This window comes from Monopterus albus, unplaced genomic scaffold (genome assembly GCF_001952655.1).
Source record: "Monopterus albus unplaced genomic scaffold, M_albus_1.0 scaffold22.1, whole genome shotgun sequence".
In the NCBI taxonomy this organism is placed as follows: Eukaryota; Metazoa; Chordata; class Actinopteri; order Synbranchiformes; family Synbranchidae; genus Monopterus; species Monopterus albus.
The window spans coordinates 1522666-1547082 of record NW_018127902.1 but is presented as its reverse complement, the minus strand read 5'-3'; the positions used below and the strand labels follow the sequence as shown (position 1 = coordinate 1547082).

The 24417-nt window shown below is 39.8% G+C and overlaps 1 protein-coding gene across 1 annotated transcript in view; it reads right to left on the bottom strand.

Annotated features, from left to right (window-relative positions):
* slc24a3 (solute carrier family 24 member 3) overlaps positions 1-24417 on the bottom strand; it is a 56665-nt gene that overhangs the window by 8358 nt on the left and 23890 nt on the right. The window contains exons 3-10 of the mRNA XM_020594193.1: positions 12055-12131; positions 4080-4154; positions 3127-3211; positions 2659-2762; positions 952-1026; positions 384-409; positions 232-285; positions 1-111 (exon numbers count right to left, since the gene is read on the bottom strand). Of these exons, the coding sequence (XP_020449849.1) occupies positions 1-111; positions 232-285; positions 384-409; positions 952-1026; positions 2659-2762; positions 3127-3211; positions 4080-4154; positions 12055-12131 (607 nt within the window). The remainder of the gene's footprint in view (positions 112-231; positions 286-383; positions 410-951; positions 1027-2658; positions 2763-3126; positions 3212-4079; positions 4155-12054; positions 12132-24417) is intronic.

Below are 24417 nucleotides of genomic sequence, written 5' to 3'. Positions count from 1 at the left end.
GTGGCATCACATGTGACATCCTCCAGGTCAGTGCTTCCTGTCAGCCCATTGGCCAGAGTCACAGAACTCTTCTTTCGATGGTCAAAGTAGCGATGTGCCCTGCCGTTAAACCTGGCAATGGTAAATGAATTCAAAGTGAGGGAAAATGAGGGAACACAACTTTTATTTGTATAACTAACAACAACCAATCAGTTAATTATGGCATTTGCAGTTTCTAAGGATGCCACTCACTTCATAATGAGGATGTAGACTGCATACATGAGAATCAGGACAAGAGACTCAAACCTGAACACAAGCACAGGAAGTCATGAAAATCAGCAGAATGATTCAGTCTTTTAACAAATCATATATGTACTGAGGAGGCTACAAAGAACAGTACGCACCAGCACACCTTCTCATCGTAGATGAACTAAAGAGGCCAGACAAAAAGAGGACACAAAGGGAAATAGGGGTGAGCGGCATTAATTGAATTCTGCATTTCTGTATCTACTCCACTAGAGGTCATGACCAATCCAGAGGCGGAAAAAGGTCAAAGCATGACCTTTTGGTTCATTCTGTTTAATTTAAAAACAAGAAGACACTGCAGAAAGATTTTTTTTTTTCATTTTCAGTCATATAGGAAGTTTCCTCTGAAGCCAGCTATATACATATTTTATACACACAATTTGCTACATGGAGAATTTCTGTTATTGAAAAACTATACTAAAATCCACACTCATAGGGGATTACAGTACCTGTGTTTTTTACTGACTTACTACAATCCAGGCAATTCTGCTGAGGCAGAAACTAGATACAAAAGCTGAGAGCCATGAACTGCACATTCAAATTGGCCTTATACAGTATACTTCTTAATAGGCGACAGTGTACACTCTTCTTTACTGTATATTTCTGCACTACACACCTGGTCATGCGTCCTGTTTTTTTTTTGTGTATGATTCTGTTAGCTCTTACCGCGATGAGGGCAGTGACAGAAAATGTGTAATAAATGGAATCTCGGAGTAGAGCCCAGTGAGAGAGCTTCACTGCCTACAAGAAAAAAAAAAAGGAGAAGCACGCTTATAAAAATAAGTGTGCAGCATCGATTCATACACTCTTATACTGTAGTAACACTTGGCCTTGCTGGAGTTTCTGCAGTGCTGTGATAAAGAAACGCCTCTGACATCACTGATGTAAACAGAGGCGCTCTTCAGCCGACCTCCTGAATCACAGTCAGTGAAAAAGTCAATTATGAGGGACTAGCCTACGTAGAAAATGTGCCGGTGTGTTTAGAACATTTATATAATCAGATAAAAGGCAGGGGCCACAATGCAGTGACTAACACTGTTACACTCTCCCACACAGTGCTCACACTGTATACACAAGTGGAGGGTCAGGAGTCACATCTTGAATGTGCCACTCCCAGCTGTGGAATCACTGGCTGCTGAGAGGCAGAGGGCAAAGTCACAGCACAACGCTGTTTTCAGTGTTTGTTGTACTCTGTTTCACTGTACATCAGTACTTTGCAGAAGGACCCTGCTATGAACGGCCAGCCAAAGGTAATAAACAGTAGTGAGGTGCGTTGCTGGGATGACCTTGAAGATGATCTGCACACCCCATCACTACAAGCCCCGTTACACTGCCTGCCTTTCTCCCTCATTATCTCGCCATGATTACATAATGCACAATCTGGGATTGCATCACTGTTTGGAGTCTAGTGCATATATTTACTTTGCTCATTTCTATGTCCCTTACATGTCAGAAAGCATGAGAGAGAGACTGCACTGCATTGTTATCTCTGCATTTCATGCAAAGCACAAAGCAACAAGAATACAAAGTGGAAACGAGATAAAAATTATGGCTTGTGATCACACAGATGTGATATGGGGTTGGCTAAGAAGATCAAGCACAGAGAAAAATGATTTTAAACAGTGTTACAAATAAAAGTATAAAAATGAAAAATTTCAAGAGGTTGTGCAAACAAAGAATAAAAGAATAAAATATAATCAATGTGCATGTTTTTTTAAAGGGTTTTTAAGTAACTTAAAGGAACTTCACAGCCTAAATACACCTGGAATTACACAACATTATAGTCTGTCTTTTAACATTATAGGCTCAGTATATGAGGTTATAAATAACACAGCTGAAACAGTAAAACATATGCATCACATTTGCTCTGAAGCTGTACTTTGGTGCAGACAGACACACGGAGTGATGGGAGTGATGCATGAATCAATGTGTGTACTGTACTGTATGTGTCCTGCATTCTACACATGGTAAATGGTCTTATACTTGTATAGTGCCTTTCTATGCTTTTACAGCACACTCAAAGCACTTTCACACATTATTCGGCCATTCACCCATTCGCACTCCCAAGCACTCACGCATTCACACACCGGGGACATCACCGGGAGCAACTGGGGGTTCAGTGTCTTGCTCAAGGACACCTCGACATGTTGACTGGACAAGCCGGGAATCGAACCGCTAATCCTCCGGTTAGGAAACGACCCGCTCTACCTCCTGAGCCACAGCCGCCCCCAGCTGCATGTATGCATGAGATCATTCCACCACTTGGTGTTTATGTGGCTGAATATTAAAGGTGACATTAGGCCACTGGTTGTACAATATAAAAATGGCATCAGAGCTTGGCTGCTGCGGAGTAACGATGCTATGGCATCATACCTGGCCGGCGAAGAAGCCACACACTCCGATGATGCAGAGGATGTTAAAGACAGCTGAGCCCACGATGGTCCCCACACCCACATCACCTTTGGTGATGAACACCCCTTGGGAGAGAAGGAGCCAGCACACACACACACACACACACACACACACACACACACACACACACAGAGAATTATGACTCCATAGACGATGAAGATGTGGCGTACACCACTTGACATATGCAGCTGCAGCACAGCATATGCAGTGCTGACAAAAAGATGTCACACCATTGTCAAATCATGTAAATAACTCCATATTAGTCATGGATCACTCTCACGCTCACACTTTGCGTGCACTCACATGCACACAAACAGATGTGGAGAACGAAAAGAAGATCATCTTTATTTAAAGGCCTAAAAAAAAAAAAAAACCTAAAAGTCCATTAATGTTCTATACAAATGACAAAAGCATTTAATCTGTTAAAACCTATGACAGACGTGAAGAGCTCAGGAGCAGAGCTGCCAGCGGCCATGAAGGTGGCACCAGCAACGTCCTCACTGAGATGGAGATGCTGGGAGAAAAGAGAAGGAAACTCAAATTAAAATTGGATTCTATGACAGGAAACAGCCGCTGCATTTAGTAAATCCAGACTAGCCCAGGACACAAACAGTAGATCGATCACTGCCTGACCACAAACCCTTGAACTGATCATTAAGATCTAAAGAAAATTTTACCAATAATAAAATGTCTGATAAAAGAAAAGCAGATTTGATCTACTGAGACCTAGCAACACCTTGTAGCTAAATACCAACAAGACAATATACAAAGACTTAAATATAAGTTGCTCAGATACTGTACTTGAGCAATGCCTGGGAAATAATAAACAAGCTCTTTGAGGATAAATATTTGACCTGTAGCTTAGCCAGTTTCTTTCCTTCTTGCTACTTGCTACACTTCTGCTATCCAACACAGTATTTCACATTTCCTACATAAACACATGCTAATAAAAATTATTTACAGTAGATGCAGATATATCATGATCGTTGTAGCTCTTTAGGATTTGTATATGTGCGACCAGATGTCTTGCTGTATTTTTGATGTTTGTGGGCAAAGTAAATTAAAACCTACATATAAACTAACATTACTGTACATTACTGTTATGATATGATAAATGAGAGCAAAGACAGTAACAGCATCATTATATAAAACTACAAAGGCAGATAGCAGACTTTTCTGTGCCCAACATCTGGAGTGCTTATAAGATAAATACTTCAGAAAAAACATGAGGCAGTGAGAGAAAGATACCTGCATCTTTAGTTGAATTTTAAGGTTCCTGAATGTCTAATGCCAGTTCAATGATGATATTTCAGTTGGAAAATATGATACTTGGCTGTTATTCTCATTTCAAAAGCATACTGCCTAATATCTCACATTCATACCTCACATATCTTTTGCAGGGAGGGGACAAAGTAGTCATCACAAACAAGAGCCAGGGCACAGAACATGTAAATGGTCTGTGGAGGGAGAATGATAAATATTACAGGGGTCAGTGAAGTACACATGTTCCTCAATGTGATTTAACCATACAGTGTAACAGGGTAAAAACTCCAAGCTAGCTGTACCTTATGACATTAAATCCTAATGTAATGCCCGCTGAGATTTTTCAAATAACAGGTCAAAAAGGACAGGAACAAGTGATGTTGTTTGCCACCTTCTATATCATCTGACAGGTATAATTTCTGTATGCTGCCTTAAAAATACCTCTCTTCTTACATTAAATTTACCGTATATGTAAATTACTGTGAAAAATGAATCAAGTCTAGTAACTGAAGGCTAAAGAGTCAGAGATTTGATCCACGCAAATGCAGTGCAGTGAATTAATGGATAAAACATTAAAACTGCATGGATAACCAAACTGCAGGAGCAAACTATTTACATGATTCAACAGGGAAGTTAGTTTAGACTTTTAAAACAAGTTGGAATTTAAAAAGCCCAGGAGGGAAAGTTATTTATTATATATTGTCTATTGTTTACTGTACGTAATATGTATATTTTACTTATTTTACATCTTATAGGGCAGGGTAGATTTATGCAGACCCCTCACACCCTGGACACAAACAGTTTGAACTCCTCTCTGCACGGCGCTACAGGTCACTGTGTGACAAAACAATCAGACACAAGGACAGTTTCTTCTCCCAGGCAGTCACTCTGATAAACACTTAACCCATGACTGTGTGATTGGACACAGCAACCAGCACAGTGCAATAAACTGTAACTATAACCACTGTATATAGCAGTCTAAAAGCTCTTCTGCCATATTTTTGGGACCAGCAACTGCAAAGGCTCGATCGCCTCTAAGCTTACACTTTGTTCTTGGGACACTCAAGAGAAGCTGATTGGCTGACCTCAGAGAGCGTGTGGGTGTATGCCAATGAAGCAAATCAGATAAGTAGGATGGTGCAGAGCCATGAAGGGATTTAAAAACAAAGAGTAAAACTTTGTAATGGACCCGAAAATGAGCAGGTATCCAATGTAGGGAGGCCAAAAGTGGAGAGATATGCTCACATTTCCTTTTACCTGTTAAAAGATGTGCTGCTGCATTTTGGACCATCTGCAGGCGAGTGATAGAAGACTCACCGACCCCAAGATACAACGAATTACAATAGTCCAAACGAGAGGTGATAAAAGCATGAATAAGCGTCTCAAAATGCTGTCTAGAGACAAATGCTTTTACTTTAGCCAACTGTCTTAGTTGAAAGAAACTAGATTTAATGACAGCTACAATTTGGCTGTTGAATCTTAAATCTGGATCCATCTTAATACCTAAATTTAAAATATTCTTTTGATTATAATGAGCCAATATATACATACACACACTGTATGTACATCTACAGTATTTATAAAAGCTGTCTCTTGTTTCCTCTCCTTCCTTTCCTATTTTTGATTGCACATATTTCTTATTTGAATGCACACACTGTTTACTCTTATTCTCATTTTTATTGCCCTAATTTTTAGTTTTATTCTCATTGTTACTTTCTATTCCTGTTGCCTTTCAACACATTGAGAGACTCTGCAGCAGAGTAAAATTCCTGTTTGTTCAAACATACTTGACCATTAAAGACGATTCTGATTCCGATTCCCCTACAGAATCAGACCTCTGATCTTTATTGACACAATGGAACCCAGCTACCAATACCAGATGTATGACAAAATGATATAGTGTTTATTTATTTATTAAAATATTTCTAAACATGAATACCATAAATGATCTGTAAATTCACCTGAAATAGCATTGAATTATTTCTCACATTATACACAAATTTTTTATTCTTTCGTGTAAATTTATTTTTGTCTTGCACATAGTTTACATTGTTTGAAAGTCTACAAAGCCTCTGAATTTTAGAACCTTTAATTTACTAAACAACACGTTGGCCTGGCCTTTAAGATTATTTATTTATATTTACAATTCTTACAGTTCTCTTTGGCAGCATGTGGCATCTCTTTGGCATCTTGCAACTTGCCCCAGTATGTGAGTATAGAATATTCCTTTAATAAATCCTTAGTTTATACAGTATTAAGATAGAATTAGGAAGTTTTTATGTGAGCTTACCAGCATAATTTATTATCTAAAGTCTCCCTTTAAAAAGCCTGATTTCAGAAACTCCTTCAGTTTCATCATTCATCACGTTTGCCTTGCTTTACATGATTAACGCTCTGATGATTAACACGCTCTCACTTAAATGAGTTTTGTTTTTTCATAGCATTCAAAAGTTGTTTCAAATTCTTATTATAGCAAATAATCTGTATCATGTGCAACGAAATTTAAATGCAATGTCTGCTCAGTAACTATGAAAACAAATACAGCTTATAGAGAAGACAAACAATAACATGTCTCACATTCAGCCTTGTGGAACAACACAGGTCTTCTTCATTGAAATCACTCCCTGCACAGTCTTTCTGTGGCAGGATTCATTACCTGTAAATAATCTACTCTTATGAAATGCTTTTAATGTTGTGTAAAAATTTCACAGGTGTTTTTTCTCTCCCTGGCATATCATTTCATAAACACCCACTACATGTAACTGTTCTTTGGCATCACATAATCCAAACAATGCAGAGCCCTGGGAGAATTCAAGATGTGGAGGAATGACAGACAGTGATGATCAAGAGAAAATGTCAGGTAGTGCTGACAAACCAATTGGAAATATGTGAACAAAGGAAAGGCATGAATATTCTCACACACTCTAATAACAAAGGATTTCAAAGCTTTGCTTGCAGTAGGAAGGGTGAACATTTCTTTTTCCTTTTATGCTCAGGTCTGAGTCACATCTTCCTGTGTACCAGCAGTCCTTCTATTTTCTATTTCTGAAAGCAGGTGAGAGCAAGCTGAACCACCAAATGTCTGCATGAGCCCCACGACAAAACCCACACAGTGAATGACTTTGAGAGAGAGAGAAAAAGAGTGTCTGTGTGTGTGTGTGTGTGTATACGTGTGAAGAGTTGTGCCATAAGCCCACCCCATCAGTCACTGAGGTGGAGATTTGTCAGTTTGGGGCAGTCAAATGTAATCCTGCAAACTGGGTTTAATCTGGATTCTCATTTACTGCTAAAATGGAGGCTACAGAAACCAGCAGCCTTTAGCACTATCTAAAGCCTACTGGAGCTGGGTGTGACTGTCAGTGGGTGAAGTGTATGATGAATGCATGTACATGTGTTTCTATTTGTGCATATATTTTTTGTGTGCATGCAGTCATGGGAGTCCTTAAATCTGAAGCTGTGATTGTGTGTGTACTCTCAGATTAACAGCAAAGTGAAGGTAAATAATCAGGCTGAAGTACTGTAAGAGAAAGAGAGAGGGCTGTTGGCACATTTAAACAAGTGTGTACTCTGGCTGCCTTGGTTATGAAATCATGGGTCAAGTCCCAAAAGGAGACTGAAGGATTTTAAATCCAACTAAAGTTACAAGTCACTGGTGTAAAGAGTCAGCAGATTGACTCGACTCTGAATCCAAGTCATGTGACTTAAGTCAGACCTCTGAAACAAAGCAGACGTGCATTTTGTCAGTGGGTTTCATGTAGTGCGGAAACTGAAGGTTGATAAAATGATTAACCGCTTGACAAAGAAACTAAACTCTCAAAAAGTGAGTAACCATTCAGTCATTCATCAAGCACACGTGCCAAACATCGTCTCTTTCCACATTATCAAATGTGAATTTCTGATTTTCTCCGTTACATCATTCTTCATCAGTCTTTGAATTGGACTGCTGCTTGGACTAAACAAGATCTCTGAAGAGACTAAGCAATTCATCAGTTGTTTAAAAACATTAACTTGGGTCCAATGAAATTACTCCCTTGTAATGTAAATACAGTTGGTGGCCTCTGTTGTTAAAATGTGACAAAATGCCCACCGTTTCTTTAAGCTTTCTAAATGTGTGTTTTTGATATCTTGAAATCAGTATCTTGTGTTAAGGAAGACTGCACATTTTGAGACAATCCACTGAGCCTTTTTATGAAAAACTCCTACTTTCTCCAGATTCCAAGCAGCTCGTATCAAAACTTGTGAACTGCTTCTCCACTTCTGTATCTTCAGCTAGTGTAAGGGAGGCCTGAGCCGGTGACCTGAATGCACAGGCATCAGCAGAGCTCTGGTAAGAGGCAATGTCATGAGACCCGGCAGTTTAAGCCTGCGTGTGCCATCTTTGGAACTGTCTGATAGCCTTTATATTCGGTTTTGTTTGCCATTTCAGTATATCCTGTTGTTAAAAATTGAAAAATATAAATTAAGTATTAAAAAAATTGTGTGAAACCTCTAATTAGCTTGCTCCCCGGTTCACTTCCTTATATTCCAGTCCAGTTTGGTTTATACAGTATATTGTATGTCACAGTTCAAACAAACTTTTCCTGAGGTCTGGCCCATTTTGGTTTGAGTTCTCACCCCCATTTTTTAAAAATAGAAAGGTGGAAAAGTATGGCAGCATTATAACTGTAGTGTCTACTCTGCAGGTACAGTATTAGCCTGGATTGTCCTTGCTAAAAATATGTAACATGCTGTTCTCTCTATAAAGCAAAGTACAGTAACACCTGCTATGAAATCACATAGAATACTTTATTTTAAAGGTTAGACATCACAGGCAAATGGCTGGTGATGATATAGTATATTTTTTAAATATCCAAGCATCCTGGAAAAGGTTACTTTCATGTACCCTTCTCCAACAGGAACAGGCTGGGTGCACTGTAAGCAGTGACATTACCCATAATGTCATACATGTACTAACAACATAGTCCATCTGGTAGAGTTTAGTGCTCTGTTTATGTACAGCAAAGTTCCCTAGACATGCTGCTATGCTGGCATGAGCTTCCATTACAGTCAGATACAGCACAGCACAATATGGGTCATCATGTTCTGGAACATTCTGCATGTTTGGGTCAGTGACGATAGAGAGACAGCAAAGGGGCTCCATCATCCAGCCTTGACCTTGCTCACTGAACCCTGCTCGGCCACACTGAAGAGGCCAGTGTGGCTGGTCAGGCATGTGGTGACAAAGTGAGGTACTGCCAGAGCCATTTGTCAATACTTTAGCTTTGCTTTGACTGACAGCTGGCCAGAAACCACCCTGTGGCATAATAAAACTAAACATGGCAGGTAGCGAGAAGGACTGAGTCACTATGTCTGCAGTTGAAGTGTTTGGAAGTTGGTCTATAGACTTTATACCTGGAACCCTCAGTTGATTAGTCAGAATGTTTAGTCATGTTGTCAATACAACAGTGTAATGTAAAATGTAAGTGTTTGTAATGTAAGTATTTTCATATGAAAACTGTGGCTCAGATTTTGATGGCAATGATTGAAAATACAGGAGGCTGCACATTTTCTGTATGGCAGGTATCAATCTCAACAGTACAAAGTTTCACATTGCTTTTAGGCACCCCTTGATACATAACAGATTTTGGTGATTTTTTATTTGAACAGATGTTAACACAGTTTCTCTTGGAAATGGAAAAAATGCACAATATTTTCTGCAAACAGTGATGCATAGTTACTTCTTATGCCATAAATTGAACAAAAATAAAAAATAAAAACATTATTATGGCATGGTGCAAAAGTTTGGGCACCCTACACAATCAGTACTTAGTAACACCTCCTCTGGCAGATATCACAGCTTGCAAACGCTTTTCATAGCCAGCTAAAAGTCTTTCAATTCTTGTACTTGGGATCTTCTCCCATTCTTCCTTGCAAAAGGCTTCTAGTTCTGTAATATTCTTTGGTCGTCTTGCATGCACAGCTCTTTTAAGATCTACCCACAAATTTTCAATGATGTTTAAATCAGGGGACTGTGATGGCCATTCCAAAACCTTCAGCCTGCGTCTCTTGAGGTATTCCATAGTGGATTTCGAGGTATGTTTAGGATCATTGTCCTGTTGTAGAAGCCATCCTCTTTTCAGCTTCAGCTTTTTTACAGATGGTGTGATGTTTGCTTCCAGAATTTGCTGGTATTTAGTGGAATCCATTCTTCCCTCCACCCGTGCAATGTTTCCTGTGCCACTGGCTGCAACACAACCCCAGAGCATGATAGATCCACCCCCATGCTTAATAGTTGGCAAGGTGTTCTTTTCATGAAATGCTGCTCCTTTTTTTCTCCAAACATGCCTTTGCTGATTGTGTCCAAAGAGTTCTATTTTAACTTCATCAGTCCACAGCACTTGTTTCCAAAACGCATCGGGCTTCTGTAGATGTCCTGTTGCATACTTCAGACGTTGGATTTTATGATGGGGACGCAGATAAGGTTTTCTTCTGCTGACTCTTCCATGAAGGCCTTGTCTGTGCAAGCATCGCTGCACAGTGGAACGGTGCACCACCACTCCTGAGTCTGCTAAATCTTCCTGCAGGTTTTTTGCAGTCAAATGGGGGTTTTGATTTGTCTTTCTGACCAGCATACGAGCAGTTCTGTCCGAGAGTTTTCTTGGTCTTCCAGATCTCATCTTGACCTCCACAGTTCCCCTGATCTGCCATCTCTTAATTACATTTCTTACTGTGGAAACTGCAAGCTGACAACGCTTTGCTATCTTCTTGTAGCCTTCTCCTGCATTGTGGGCGTCAATAACTTTCATTTTCAGGGTCTTACACAGCTGCTTAGAGGAACCCATGGTTGCTGGGTGTCCACAAGTGTGTGCACAAGGTTTGAAGAGTCAAAGTATTTGTACAGCTTTGAAATTGGCATTTACCAATGACAGCTGTTGCTGTGCATCAGATCTAACGAGCTGATTAAGGTCTGATACCTTGTGAGAGACTTTGAGACTCTGGAACTCTTAGGGTGCCCAAACTTTTGCACCATGCCATAATAATGTTTTTATTTTTTATTTTTGTTCAATTTATGGCATAAGAAGTAACTATGCATCACTGTTTGCTGAAAATATTGTGCATTTTTTCCATTTCCAAGAGAAACTGTGTTAACATCTGTTCAAATAAAAAATCACCAAAATCTGTTATTTATCAAGGGGTGCCTAAACTTTTGCATAAGACTGTACAACTCTGAATATAATGTAGTCCAGCACAACACCACCTTTAACTATGACCTCACTAATAAACATAGAATTGAATTGATAGATTAATGATAATTTCAGAAAAAACTGAAGCAATTTGAGGGTGGCACAGTGGAACAGTGATTAGCACTGTCTCCTCACAGCAAGAAGGTTTTGGGTTCGAGCTCGTTGCAAAAGACTGGACAGTATTGATATTTACACCTTTACTGTTTTTACAGTAATGCCATTGTGATATGGAAAATACAGTGTTTTACATCATTGCATAGCAGAAAGGGGGGAAAAATACCACAGAGGTACAAATAAACAGAGGAAACATGCTTTCCAGTTAAGGTTCGTGGGATGCACCTCTAAGCTATTTTACAGTAGAGAACTGGTTGATCGTCGGTTAATCTATTGCTTCACACATTCCCCTTCATTAGTGAAAGTCAAGATTCACCTGAGAGCAGTTCAACAGTTCAGGGCACATTTACAAAACAAGCTGTATAGAACTATGCCTGACAGATACTAAAGACAAGTAGTTCACCCATTTAGCATGTAATGACATCTACAATGAACTAAAGGCTAAATGTTGTGGGAGGTCAGACTATTCAGCAGAGAACTATATAACACATTTTGATCAGCATAAGCAACAGATCATGTAGGAAACAACAGACAATTGTACATGATCAGCTCCATGAATGTGCCAAAGCATTTGCAGTGTGTTAAAAATAATGAGAAATTGTTTGAATCATGTGCACAAGTGACTGGATGATGTGGAGGTTGCACAAGTAGGTTAAAGAATTTGATTTCTGATCTGAGAAGTGTACAAAAGTGATTGAGAAAAACTATAACACACCCGCAAATGGCTGCACAGTGGTAAAAGTTAAGATAAACTTACACACAAGATGTGCAGGGCCACAGCTCCTTCTGTTCTCTCTTTGTTTGTGAACAGGTCTGTAGGGAACTCTTGCAGAGCTGGAACAGGCAGAAACATGAAGTTAGAACAGCTCATATACCATATATTAGTGCATGTGTATGTATGTGTGCATTTCAGCAGTGTGGTGTCCAGCAGAGCGGTTAACCCTATAAGCACAGAAACCCATTGAACTCATTTGTACTGGCAAGAATCCTTGCTCAAGAAGTACCTTGCCAAGTAGTGTGTAACAGTCCAACTGTGCCCTTCCAAAGACTTTGTATAGTTCCTCGGAGAGCAACAGGAGAATAGGTAAATAGACAACGTGACCACTAGCAGGACAAAGTGAGGGCAAAGAGGACAGAGCATTACAAAAATAGGGCACAGGATATTTATGGCATGGCAAGTGTGATGTAGAGCAGAGGAAAGAGATGGTGGTGGGAGTTTAACCACAACTTCCAAAGTCCACTACTTTGCATGGGAATGTGAGTACAGCTGAGCAAGTGAGGGCAACAGTGTGTGAGTGTAAGATGAAGACAGCAAGACAGAGAGAAAAGCAGAGTTGTCAGAATGTGAAGAAAAACAGAAAGAGGTGAAAGAGAGGGGGTTTGGCTTTAAAAGGTGGCTAAAGTTATTCTAACCCCTCTCTGAGGCTTTTGAAGTCCTCCCTCCCCTCTCTCAGCACCACAGCCCCTCTGACTGCCAAGACCAGTGACAGGGGCTTGGCTGCTGGAGAGTGCTGAGGAAACTTTGCTTCTTGCCCCTCAAGCACTAAGTCACTCTTGTCTTCATTTCCCTCAACACAAATCAGGAACTTATGCACAGGCAACTAAAATCTGTTACATATTTCTGAACCTACTGTGCACTTTCCCTGGGAAAGGCCTGCCAGGCATGAGGCAGAGATTTACGCTAATGCTACTGATTGCAAGCATGTGGTCATGGATGGATTATGAGAGTGTGAACCCCTGGGCACAAACAGGTTTAAGGCTCCCCATCCCTCCTACAGTACATATGACCCCCAAATAGAGACATTTATAGTCATTTTGCATGTATTGTCTTTATGGTGTAGTCCAGGGGTGGAAAACCAGTGCCCAAGAAGCCGGATTCACTTTGTGTGAATTAGTATTCACACAATTCACTTTGTGACTCCACCTTTTGTAGTCATCTAGCATTACTTAGTGGTCAATTTGCCTCTTTTTTATGGCCATTTTCATCTCTTTATATTAGTTGTGTGTGTTTTATGGTGATTTTTCATGTCTTGATAGTTCTTTTGTGTCACATTGTTTTTGTTTTTTATACTGACGGAGCTCTATGACTTTCACCTTAGAAATATGTCACTTTATACGGAGGCACAGGCCCTACAGCCCCCTGAAGCCTTGGGTCCATGCGACTGTGCCCAGTAGACATGTCTAGTAATCCATCCATGTATATGGTCAAAAAAATGGCAACATCAGGATCAGAAATATTTTAGTGACCAGCACAGCACACAAGAAGGATTGTCTTGGAGATCCCGGTAAAAAATAACAACGACTGACAACTTTCAGAAACTATTCATTTAACACTGTTCTGTGCAACTGCTGAGTAATGTGTGAAAGTGAGGGCTTGTGTTAATTGCCATACCATTTTAGCCAGGACTGTGTTAAAAGTAAGATTTTTTATCTATGGAGATGAGGCTGGTTAAATTAAGTAAATAAATAAAACAGTGAATATACCAGCTCATTAAATGCAACCACATAACTATTCCGAGATTAAGTGCAATTATTGACAAATGCTTAGGAGCAACACACTTAGCAGGACAAGCCATATGTATTTTAGCACCGAGAGTTTGAGGTGAAGAAAAGAAAGCATTTCAATTAGAGATGCACTGACTGCAATTTCCTTGGCCGATTCCAGTTTCTGATTTTTTAAAAGCCTGATCTGGCGATTGTGATTTTGGCCTATTTTTGAGAGTTTTGTGAGATTTTCTCTCATTATAGGAACTGTAACTGACAGCATACACAAACATTTTTGCAACTTTTCGTTAATGAAAAGTTAAATTGTAATAAAAAAAATAAACCTATTAAATTATTTAAAACATTTTTTTAACAAGCCTCTAACAAAAAATTATGTGCAATATTTATACTTTTCCAAATGTGAACAGGTGCAAACAAAATAATGCCTGTTACATCAGTCTTACTGAGCATGCAGTTTTTTTTAAGTGTTTGTAGATTTACTTGTGTTTTACATGCATATGAAATTGCAAGTTTTGTCTTCTTAACTCACATTAAAGAATTTCCACACTGATGACAGTGTGTGTGTGTGTGTGTGGCTGCGACATTACTGTCTGTGCCACTGTGTGTGACATGACCCATCATACATGTGAATTTGACCAGCACACAATTGGACATCTCAGACTGGTCATGGCCAGTTCTGATCTCCAGTCAACTGATTTGTGTATCTTTAATTTTAATGAAGCTAAGCACAGTGGTGCATTATGCTAAATATTAACATCACTACACTAACATAATCACAATTAAAATGCTAACTAGCTAATGTTTTGCAGATAAAGTTTACTGTGTTTACCAGCTTGATTTGGGAGACTTGACATCAAAGTGAGGGCCATGGGACTGATATTAGCAAACTAATTTGCTAGCATATATGCTATTATTATATTTAACTTAACTTAATATGCAACATTGTGGGTTTGACATTGCTGTTTGATGAGTTATAAATGTTTTAAATGTTAAACCAGACATGTTTAATTAGTATCTGATTATTGAAAATGACTGGGCGATTTGGTGATTTGTTGCTGGGTCAGAGGAATCTGAGGGGAGAATTCTGTGAAATGTGGAACTTTAACACACTTTGGTTTGTTGTTGTTTGTTTTTTTTTAATATGTTGCACTGAATCACAATTTGTTAACATGTAACAGAGCAGCAGCAGGCTGATTAACAATCATATCACATTTCTTACTATCTGTAGTACACGCGAGGCCTCAGTGGTCTCTGTCAGTCACATGACCCTCGTCATGCTGGACATATGGTTCCACTGAGAGTCTCCTGTGTGGTTTTGCATGTTTGCATATTAATAATTGTTGACCAGTTGGCGATCTGATACAGCAGGACCACCTCTGGTTGCTACTGTGCATAACCTGGTTGCAAAACGTGTCACAAAAGCAAGATGGCTGCTCCTGTATTTGAGATACAGTATTTTGGCTTCACTTTTGCATACTGGTAAGAAGCAGTCATCATCTTTATATGCAGTCTATGTTATGACCACGTAAGCAACCATTTGTTAAACTGTGATTGCCCAGTCATGGCTTAGTAATAATGTGTCACAGCAGGTCTGTCAACCTTTGGATTTCTTCACATTTCAAAGCACTGTGTATGGCACTCTGATAGGGGAAGTGTGGTGTCTCTTTTTTAGCTTTTGAAAAATCAAAAACACCTGAACAAAAGCTTAAGCAACTGATAAAACATTATGAATGTATAAACTGCAGATAACACAGCTGTATGCAAAAAAATATTTTTTTAGCTAAATACATTTCGTAAGGTCACAGGTTACATAAAACTACGCACATCCAACTGTCTATTTCTGTTTACACTGAGATGTGTGGTATCTATCACCGCTTTAAAAATGACAAAATTCAACCTGACATGAACACCCTTCATCAACTCTATGACAAGTGGTCAGCAGCCAAATTGATGTGAATGATGCTCTACATGAGCACTTAATTCAAAGGGCTCAGCAACTGAGTCCTGTCAAGTGGACATTCTGATGGAGACAAGAGGATGTGCTGACAAAGCAGCTAACTTTCACCATGCCCAGACTGATACCTGCTATGTCAGGGGGAGATACAGATGGCAGATGCACTCTTTGCCATAGTCTCTTGTGCCTTATCCAAACAAGGATGCACAGACCCACACCAACCACCTGCCTTACTGTCAGGTTTTCCGGGGATTTTTTTTTACATCAAACGCTGCCTAAACTTGAAAAAGGCATAAGCTAATCACAGGGGATGCAGGAAAAACTCAATAACTCAAAATACAATGAGCATTATTGTTGCTACCAACATTGTGAGCTCTCTAATTCCACATTTATGTTGCAGGCTTAACTTAAATCTTAATGAAAGACAGTGTTTACACTCTGTATAAATGACTTCACATAGCTAACTTACATAACCAAAGTACGAACGTCGCTACTTCAAATAAGACTGACAACCCGCACGCTAATTAGCATATCATACTGAACACAGCGGTAAAACACTCTACTCTTTCCGTTTTATATAAAACAATTTACATACCAGTGGCATCCCTATGATTGCCACACCGGTGAAGTGTCCCCTCCTTATTCCAGCTGGAGTCAAGCAAACATTCCCACAGTTTCAACAGAACTTCGACACAACTTTAGAACACACTCTTCATCTGCAGTCGGATAACCTACGCTACACATATGTTTTTCCTCTGTCTAACCCGGAAACTGTCCTCGGGTGGTTGCCCCGCCTCCCTATCAACGTTACTTAGCAACCACTCTTCTTCTTCTCAATTACCACTATTAATACACTTCCCCCTTTTCTCGTTATTTTACGTTTTGTTTCCCCTATTTTAGACTCATATTGCATTGTCCCAAGTCCAACTTTACACTCACTAAGGCAACGTTCACATTACACGCTGAAATGGATTAAATCCGTTTTTTTTTCCTTTCCCAGAGATTTTTTCCACAGAAGAGTGAATAAACCTAATCAATTTTTTTCAAATCAGATCTGGGCATATGTGGTCCTAGATCAGATTCATATCAAATCTCTGAGTGCGTGACTGCTGTCAGAACATTAAGATCAGAATTCATGTGGGTTTTTTTTTATGTCTCACTCCTCTGCACATGTGCTAATTGCCTGTTGTCATCAGTCAGTTTTGGCCCCTTACAGATTGGTAAAAGTAAATAGAAGAGAGCAGCAAGACCAATGGGGAATAGTGGCGAGACGAGGATGTTTCACCTTTGTTGGACATTTAAGGAGAGGCTTCAGCTCAAGTCAAGATGGAAAGAACACATCTTAACTGAGCAGTTTTTGAGGAAACTGCGTGATATGACATGTCACACAAATGTTCTTCTTGTGCACATGCAGCTCACATTTCAGTTAAATCTGAGTATGTGTGGCAGGTTAGGAGCTCAACGGTATTCAACACACCTCTTATAAACATGAATGTGAACCATCAACACAAAATGATTAGGTTTGACCAAAAAATAATAATAAATAATAATTGAAAATAAGCATTAGGACCTGACATGTGAATAGCCTAACACATTCTACACCCCACTTAAACTCTGTTTGATGCCATGTGTAAGGGACTTTCATTTAGTTCATGGAGCCTCAGATTTTCAATAATTTCTTTGTACAGTAGAAGACTTCCAAGTCCTCCACTCTTGCTCTTCTTTAATCCTTGAATTGTGTAGGGGCAGTAGACACACTTTTTCTGTCCTATCTCAGTTTATCTTAACATAGTTACACATAAAGTGACTCATGGGTGCTGTCTACAGTCATAGTCTACTGCTGGTCACTGAGCAGCTACACTGTCCTAGTTGAAGTTTAAACAGCTCAGACAAACTCACAGCAGTCAAGGAGGGAGGGTAGAACTTTCCTCACAAAAAAACAAAGAGAGATTATTTTTCATTTAAAGTCATCAAACTACTCTCTTGACATTGTCCCCTCCCTTCTTTTGAAGGACATTGATACTATTGCACTTAGCAACCTGGCTCTCATTAACCACTGCCTTGAGGCAGGCTGATTTTAAACACGCAGTAGTGCAGCCTTTAATAAAAAAAGCCTAACCTTGACCCTAATGTTCTATTACATTTTAGGCCAATTTCTGAACTGCCTGTCCTCTCCAAAGTTCTTGAGAAAGTTGCTCTTTTTCAGTTGTAGTCCTTCCTGAATGCAAATGTTACCTTTGAAATTTTTCAGCACTCCACTACTGAATCTGCACTTTAAAACATTTTTAATAATCTTTTATTAATAATTGACTCAGGGGACTCTGCTATTTTAGTGCTTTTAGATCTTAGTGCTGCGTTCAATGCTGTGACTCACGATTCTTGTTTTCATGATTGAAAAGTGTTGTGGTATATGTGGTATATGAGGTACGGTATAAAACTGGTTTAAATGCTATCTGACTAATAGGACCTCCTCAGTCAGGCTCAGAGGTTTGTCATCCTCCTCAGCTGTACTTAGCTGTGGGGTACCTCGAGGGTCTGGTCATGGCCCCATTCTTTTCTTCCCTATACATGATTCCTCTAGAGTCTATTTTTGACATGTATGACATCTCTTTTCACTGCTTTGCAGATGATACTCAAATCTATTTGCCACTGAGGCTACATAGCATGGAAAACTCTCTGAAGTCTTTACTGACTCATCTCGGGGACATTAAAACATGATGTCCTTGAACTTTTTTAACCTGAATGACAAAAAATTGAGAAAATGCCATTTGTGCCTGTCAACACTCATGATAACTGTTTTCCTTCTTTGGCTTCCTATTGTAAATCTTGTGCCACGAATTTGAGAGTGTTATTTGACAGCAAATTTAAATTTTATAGACAAATTTACTCAGTTGTCAAATCAATTTTTTCAGCTCAGAGTGTTAGCCAAAGTCAAAACCTTTCTCCCCTTTTCTGATTTCAAAAAAATTATTCATGCGTTCATCTCATCACGGCTTGATTACTGTAATTCCTTGGTCACAGGAATTAGCCAGTCCTTAATGTCCTGTTTGCAGCACCTTCAAAATGCTGCTGCTAGGCTCCTAACGGGAGCACGTAAATAGAACCACATTTGTCCCATACTTGATTCTCTACACTGACTTCCAGGTCAATTCAGAATTGATTTTAATTTTTTATTTGTTTGTACCTCTGAGTTTCTGCATCTCCAAAAAGCATTTATCCTGAGGCATTATGACTTTCTCTATATATGGAAATAAAAACAGAGAGAGATCTGGAAGAAAATTACTGGACAATGAAGGAGTGTCCCTGCTATGCTTTGATACCAGTCAGTTCAGCTGCCACTCATGTAGAGCAAAGTCACACTCTCAACACAAACACAGCTTCATCAGACGCCTGTCTACAGTTGTTACTGTACACAGACTGTCTGGATCAAATAAACAAAATTCAGATTTTGTGCACATAACAGAAGTCAGAAAGTTGGGTTTGATTTGAAAGCTCCTAGAGATTTTTTGCATTATGGACACACTCTTTTTTTGTGACTTTCTAGTGGTGATATTTATGGGCAATAATAATGTAAAGTGATCACCTACAGTATGTTATATAAGTGACCACTTCACATTCAAGCTTTTTTTTTTGTCAGTGCTTTTTTTGGTCACAACTGAGTCACAACCAAAATACCTAGCAATGAACCTATTCATCAAAGGACATAGCACCACCAATGTATGACTATCCACTCCACCCAAAGGTAGAAACAATCCACTTCTCATGCAATTGCTATATTTGATCAGTGACTCACCCTTACCCTTATTCAAACACATGTTTATACAAGGCACCTAGGATGTGTTAGGTTCAACAATTAATCCACACTTGTCTTTTAAAGCTTGCTTATGTCAAGTGGAAACTGTCATGGTCAAATTACTCTATACATACTGTAGTTTACAATCATAGCACGGTTAGTACTCAAAAAGTCAACATACAGGAATTTCAGCATATTGTACTCAACAGGAAAATGTTTTCAAACATGTATTAGCTTTTCATAAATACTAGATCACAATTGCAGTTTCAGGGTTTGGATAACCTGTCAAATCAACAACTTTGTCTACAGAGCAGATAAACCTGTGTGACTCCCATGCGCAGATGTACACACTCACATCAGTCTACTTTGATCTGCTTCATCAGTATCAGCACTCCTGCCTGGGTGTGTGCTCGACCGCATCCGTCTAAACACAAACTCCATAGCAACAGAATGAGTGTCTCCTTGAGGCAGAGTGTGTTTAAGTGGCAGAAGGGAAAGGTGGGCACAAATAATAGACTACTTATCGTAACCTAAAGGGAGTCACTCTGCTGCTGCTGCTCCCCGGTACACTTGCCATTAACGATGACGTTTGATGTACTACATGCAGACAGATGTGGTGCATTATGCAAGATGTTTGGGGAAATCACATGCCCCGGTGTATGATGGGAACAGTGTTGGTGTTCTGGAGGTAGTGGACAGATAAGAGAAGGAGGGCTGAGGGGGAGGCTGGTTGTAAAAGATGTTACCTGAACTTGACAACTCGGTCAATAAAATTTCTACGGTAACAGTCATACTGACGAAGTAGAATGCATTAAAATCTGAATGTGTTCTGAGTGTACACATAAAGAGAGAAAAAAGGAAAAGACAGTTAGCCTGGTAATTAGTGCAGTTGTAAGTGAGGTCACTGGGATGAAACTGGATGTTGTACACACACACAAGCACACCAAAATGTAACACAGACACAAACAAAGACACACACATACAAACACACATAAGGGCACTGAGATTTCCATTATTTACCATTCTGCAATCACACCATTCTCCCTGTTCTTCCTCACTATGCACAATCAGTGGCAGTGGCAGTGGCAATCAATCAGCAATCAGGCGTCAGCTTGCTGGGGGACACATTCTGCCTCAGTCTGCTTCGTTCTCCTGTTCGAGCTGACTGCCCGCCTGCTCACTTGCCTGCCTGCCTGCATCATCCCACGCCAGTCTAATTTACCAGGCAATTTGAAAGGATCAGTTGTGAGCCACTGAGGGCTCTGAATTAGGATGTAGCATGACTTCTGTTGGTCTTGTTTTCCTCATGCTGGAGCTCTACAGCACCTGAGCCTTTCCTTTATGCAAAACTGAACACATTCAAATATACATATCATACTAGCTACTGTGTTGTAGCATTTTCCCAAATCTCATTGATTCCACCAAGAGTAATGAGAGAATGGTTTGTTTACTATCATTTTATTAGAGTAAGATTAGCAGATGGAGTGGGTAAAGTTTAGGGCTAACTAATGATGCTTATTTTTGATTATTCTGTTGATTTCTGACTTCCTACACACCTTTGAAAATCAGCCCCAGTGAGGTATGGTGAGTGGACATATAAGGTGGTGTGGCTCGTGAACCTACGGTGTGAAGAACATATGAATGTATGGAGAGCCTGACACAGTGAGTTAGCCATGCTGCCAGTTTAACTCAGTGGCCAATGTGGCATAGCAACCAAATATCCTCAGCAAGGAATTCTGCAGGGGATTAAGCGGCAAAATATGTTAATCAGCTGATGTACAGTAGCTCTCACTAAGAATTAACAATGGTAAACAAAGATTTTACTCCCACCCTATTTCTTTAAGATGATGATATCACCTCTCCTGAAGAGCCTAGGAGTCCTGTGTACTATCACAGGCTAAGGCTCTGTAAGCACCGAAGGGTGAAGTAGGAAGAGGGAATTTTTTGTGACTGTGTGTGTGTGTGTGAGACAGAGTAAGACTGAGAAACACACAATGAGGGAATTTGACTGGGTGTGCATGCATCCTCACTGATGTAATATTACTTTCAGGCTGTTGTCATGGGAACGAGGCATGGGGGGGTAAGATAAGGGCAGGGGGGGAGGGGCTGTCTAACTGCATCTGGATATTTAAATGGCAAGATGTTATTTGAAGGATGTGTGTGTGTGTGTGTGTGTGTGGCTAAGTATTACTCATGTTGTGGGGATGTAAATCTGCCTACACAGTCCCATTGTGGAGCCTCCACATATTTATGGGGACAAGAAGCAAGTCCCCAAAATCACAGTGATGACTTGGTTTGAAGTTAGGTATTAGGCAAGTAGTGGTATTGGCGAAGGTTAGAGCAAGTCTCCGGGAAATGAAAGTCAGTGTAATGTCCCCTGAAGTGATCTGAACACAACATGTGCGTATGTGTAAGTGTGAATGAGAAAAAGAAAAAAAAAACCAGAAAGAAAGGGAAAAAGAGCAGTATCTGTGCGACATTTGATCTGATGAAATACTCTTATTGTTCAAACATGTCTCCTTACAAAGACACTGTGCTCTCTCTCAGTCATATACATCTTAGACTTATTGGTTCACACATCAGCCTCTTACACGTCGCAATCACACAGGCTGAAAAACGAAGAGCAAAGCTGGCAAACAGTGTACAACAGAGGCAAATACATTACAACAGGCAGTTTGTGTAATGGTTTCACTGTCTGAATTCAATTCCTCTTCCAAAGAAGTTTGGTTACTGTGGAGGTTTGTTTAAAATCTGTCTGACTGTCCTACTGCTTGTGTTTTTGCCCCGTCTGACATCGTTTTAGAGATGCTGCTGTATTTCTGAATCTCAGCACTTTACCTGGTGAACACAACACAGAAGGAAAAAAGAAAAGAAAAGCCACTGGTAACAAGCCTAAAGGCCAATCAACCTACAGTAGAAAGCATCTGCTGATATACTTCCATTGTATCAAATATATCAGTCCACACAGACTCTAGGACACGCATCATGCTGGCCTGTGATTTTAAAACACTGACTATTATTTATTCCAGTTGTGCAACTGGTGAAGAGCCATCTCCAAAGACAGCTGTTTAAACACATATGTAATGACTGATTAAGGCGCCCAGTGTGACTATGAACTTTCCAGTTTCACTGTTAGCAGATTCACAGGCGAGGGGAAAACAAACAAAAAAACAAAAACAAAAGACAATCAACAACAATCAACTGCTAATAAAAACTAGGCTAGTTTTTTTCTGGATTCCCAAAGCAATCTACTTGACAACTGTTCTTGTCCAGTACATTTCTGATGTCAATCAGTAATGGGGGAGACCTCTGTCAGACAATTGTCTCAGTTCAGAACCAGAATGTAAATACAACAATTGATGCCAATACATGTAGTCAATATTGAGACATTTTACAACATAAGTGAAAACCTCAACCTGCTGGTGTCACTCAAAGAAAGGTCAGGGGATCTTTAAAATAATAAGTGTGGCAAATAAAAATAACACCTAGTTGTATTTACTGTAATTCTGTGGGGTTACTGGCTGTTAATAGACTGTCATACAAATGCTCTGGGTACCACAAAATTAAACAAGGGGATGGCTTCATACAGTAAAATGCCATAATGGAACTCCATTAGTGGGTGCTTCAGTGGTGAATAACAGTTAAATATGCCATTAATGAATTCCCCACTAACTCCCTCCATGCAGGGGTGCGACGCAGTACGCATTTTCGAAATAACTCCCCCTGCTCTCTCTCTCATCAGGCTACCATCAACAGGAAGATAAGCGACCCATTTTGAATGCGATGATTTCTGCATCTCACATCCCTGACTAATTATGCACAGTGGGAAATGTTTTTTCTTCCGTGTCTGTGTGTAGTCACTGTGTACTTTTCCTCTGTGTAAAACAGCACAGAAAACGTCTCCTGAATGATGCGACAGTCACTTCCCTGATAATGCCCACCTATAAATCATTAATGGATGAGACATGAGAACTTGGATCTAATGAAATGCTACTAAAATAGCAGACCCAATGAAATATATGAGGGGGAACTATGGCTACACAGAAAACCAACATCCAAACTAACTGAGAAACAACTAGTTGGGTGGATTGTGGTTCCTGTGGTAAGCATATTCACTTTACTGTCTGCACCATGTTGTGCTTGCTACCAGATAGTTTACAGAATAAGCTCAATGATTTCTAGGTTTATCTGAACATCAGCTAATTTTGGAGCCAGAGGGGGTGACATCAAATCCTATCTGAAGCTGCTGGCTAAGGATAAACATAAGTACAATAAGAATGTTATTCATGTTGGCACTATCGGAGATCACTAAAATTTATGTTGAGTCGGTGTGTAACTTTGCCAAAACAATGTCGGACTCTGGACCCCTGCCCAAAGTAACCAGTGATGACATGTTTAGCCGCACGCCTTCATTCAACCGCTGGCTGTCTAGGTGGTGTCCAGAAAACAATGTGGGCTTCATAGACAACTGGAGAACATTTTGGGGAAAACCTGGTCTGATTAGCATCCATCCCACTTTGGATGGTGCGGCTCTCATATCTAGAAATATGGACGAATTTCGTTTACAACCTAAATTATGACAACCCAGAGTTGAGACCAGGACACAGAGTTGCAGTCTTACATGCCTCTCTGCTGTCTCTTTGCAGCTGCTAACTACCCAGAACTCCCAGTGCCCCATAGAGACTGTGTTTGCCCCCAACCACCTAAATTATATAAATCAAAAATCAGCTCAAGAGGAGTTACTCATAAGAACCTAATTAAAATTAAGACGACTCCTCTTATAGAACAAAATAACAGGACAATCAAATGTGGGCTATTAAATATCAGATCTCTCTCATCTAAATCTCTGTTAGTGAATGATTTGATAA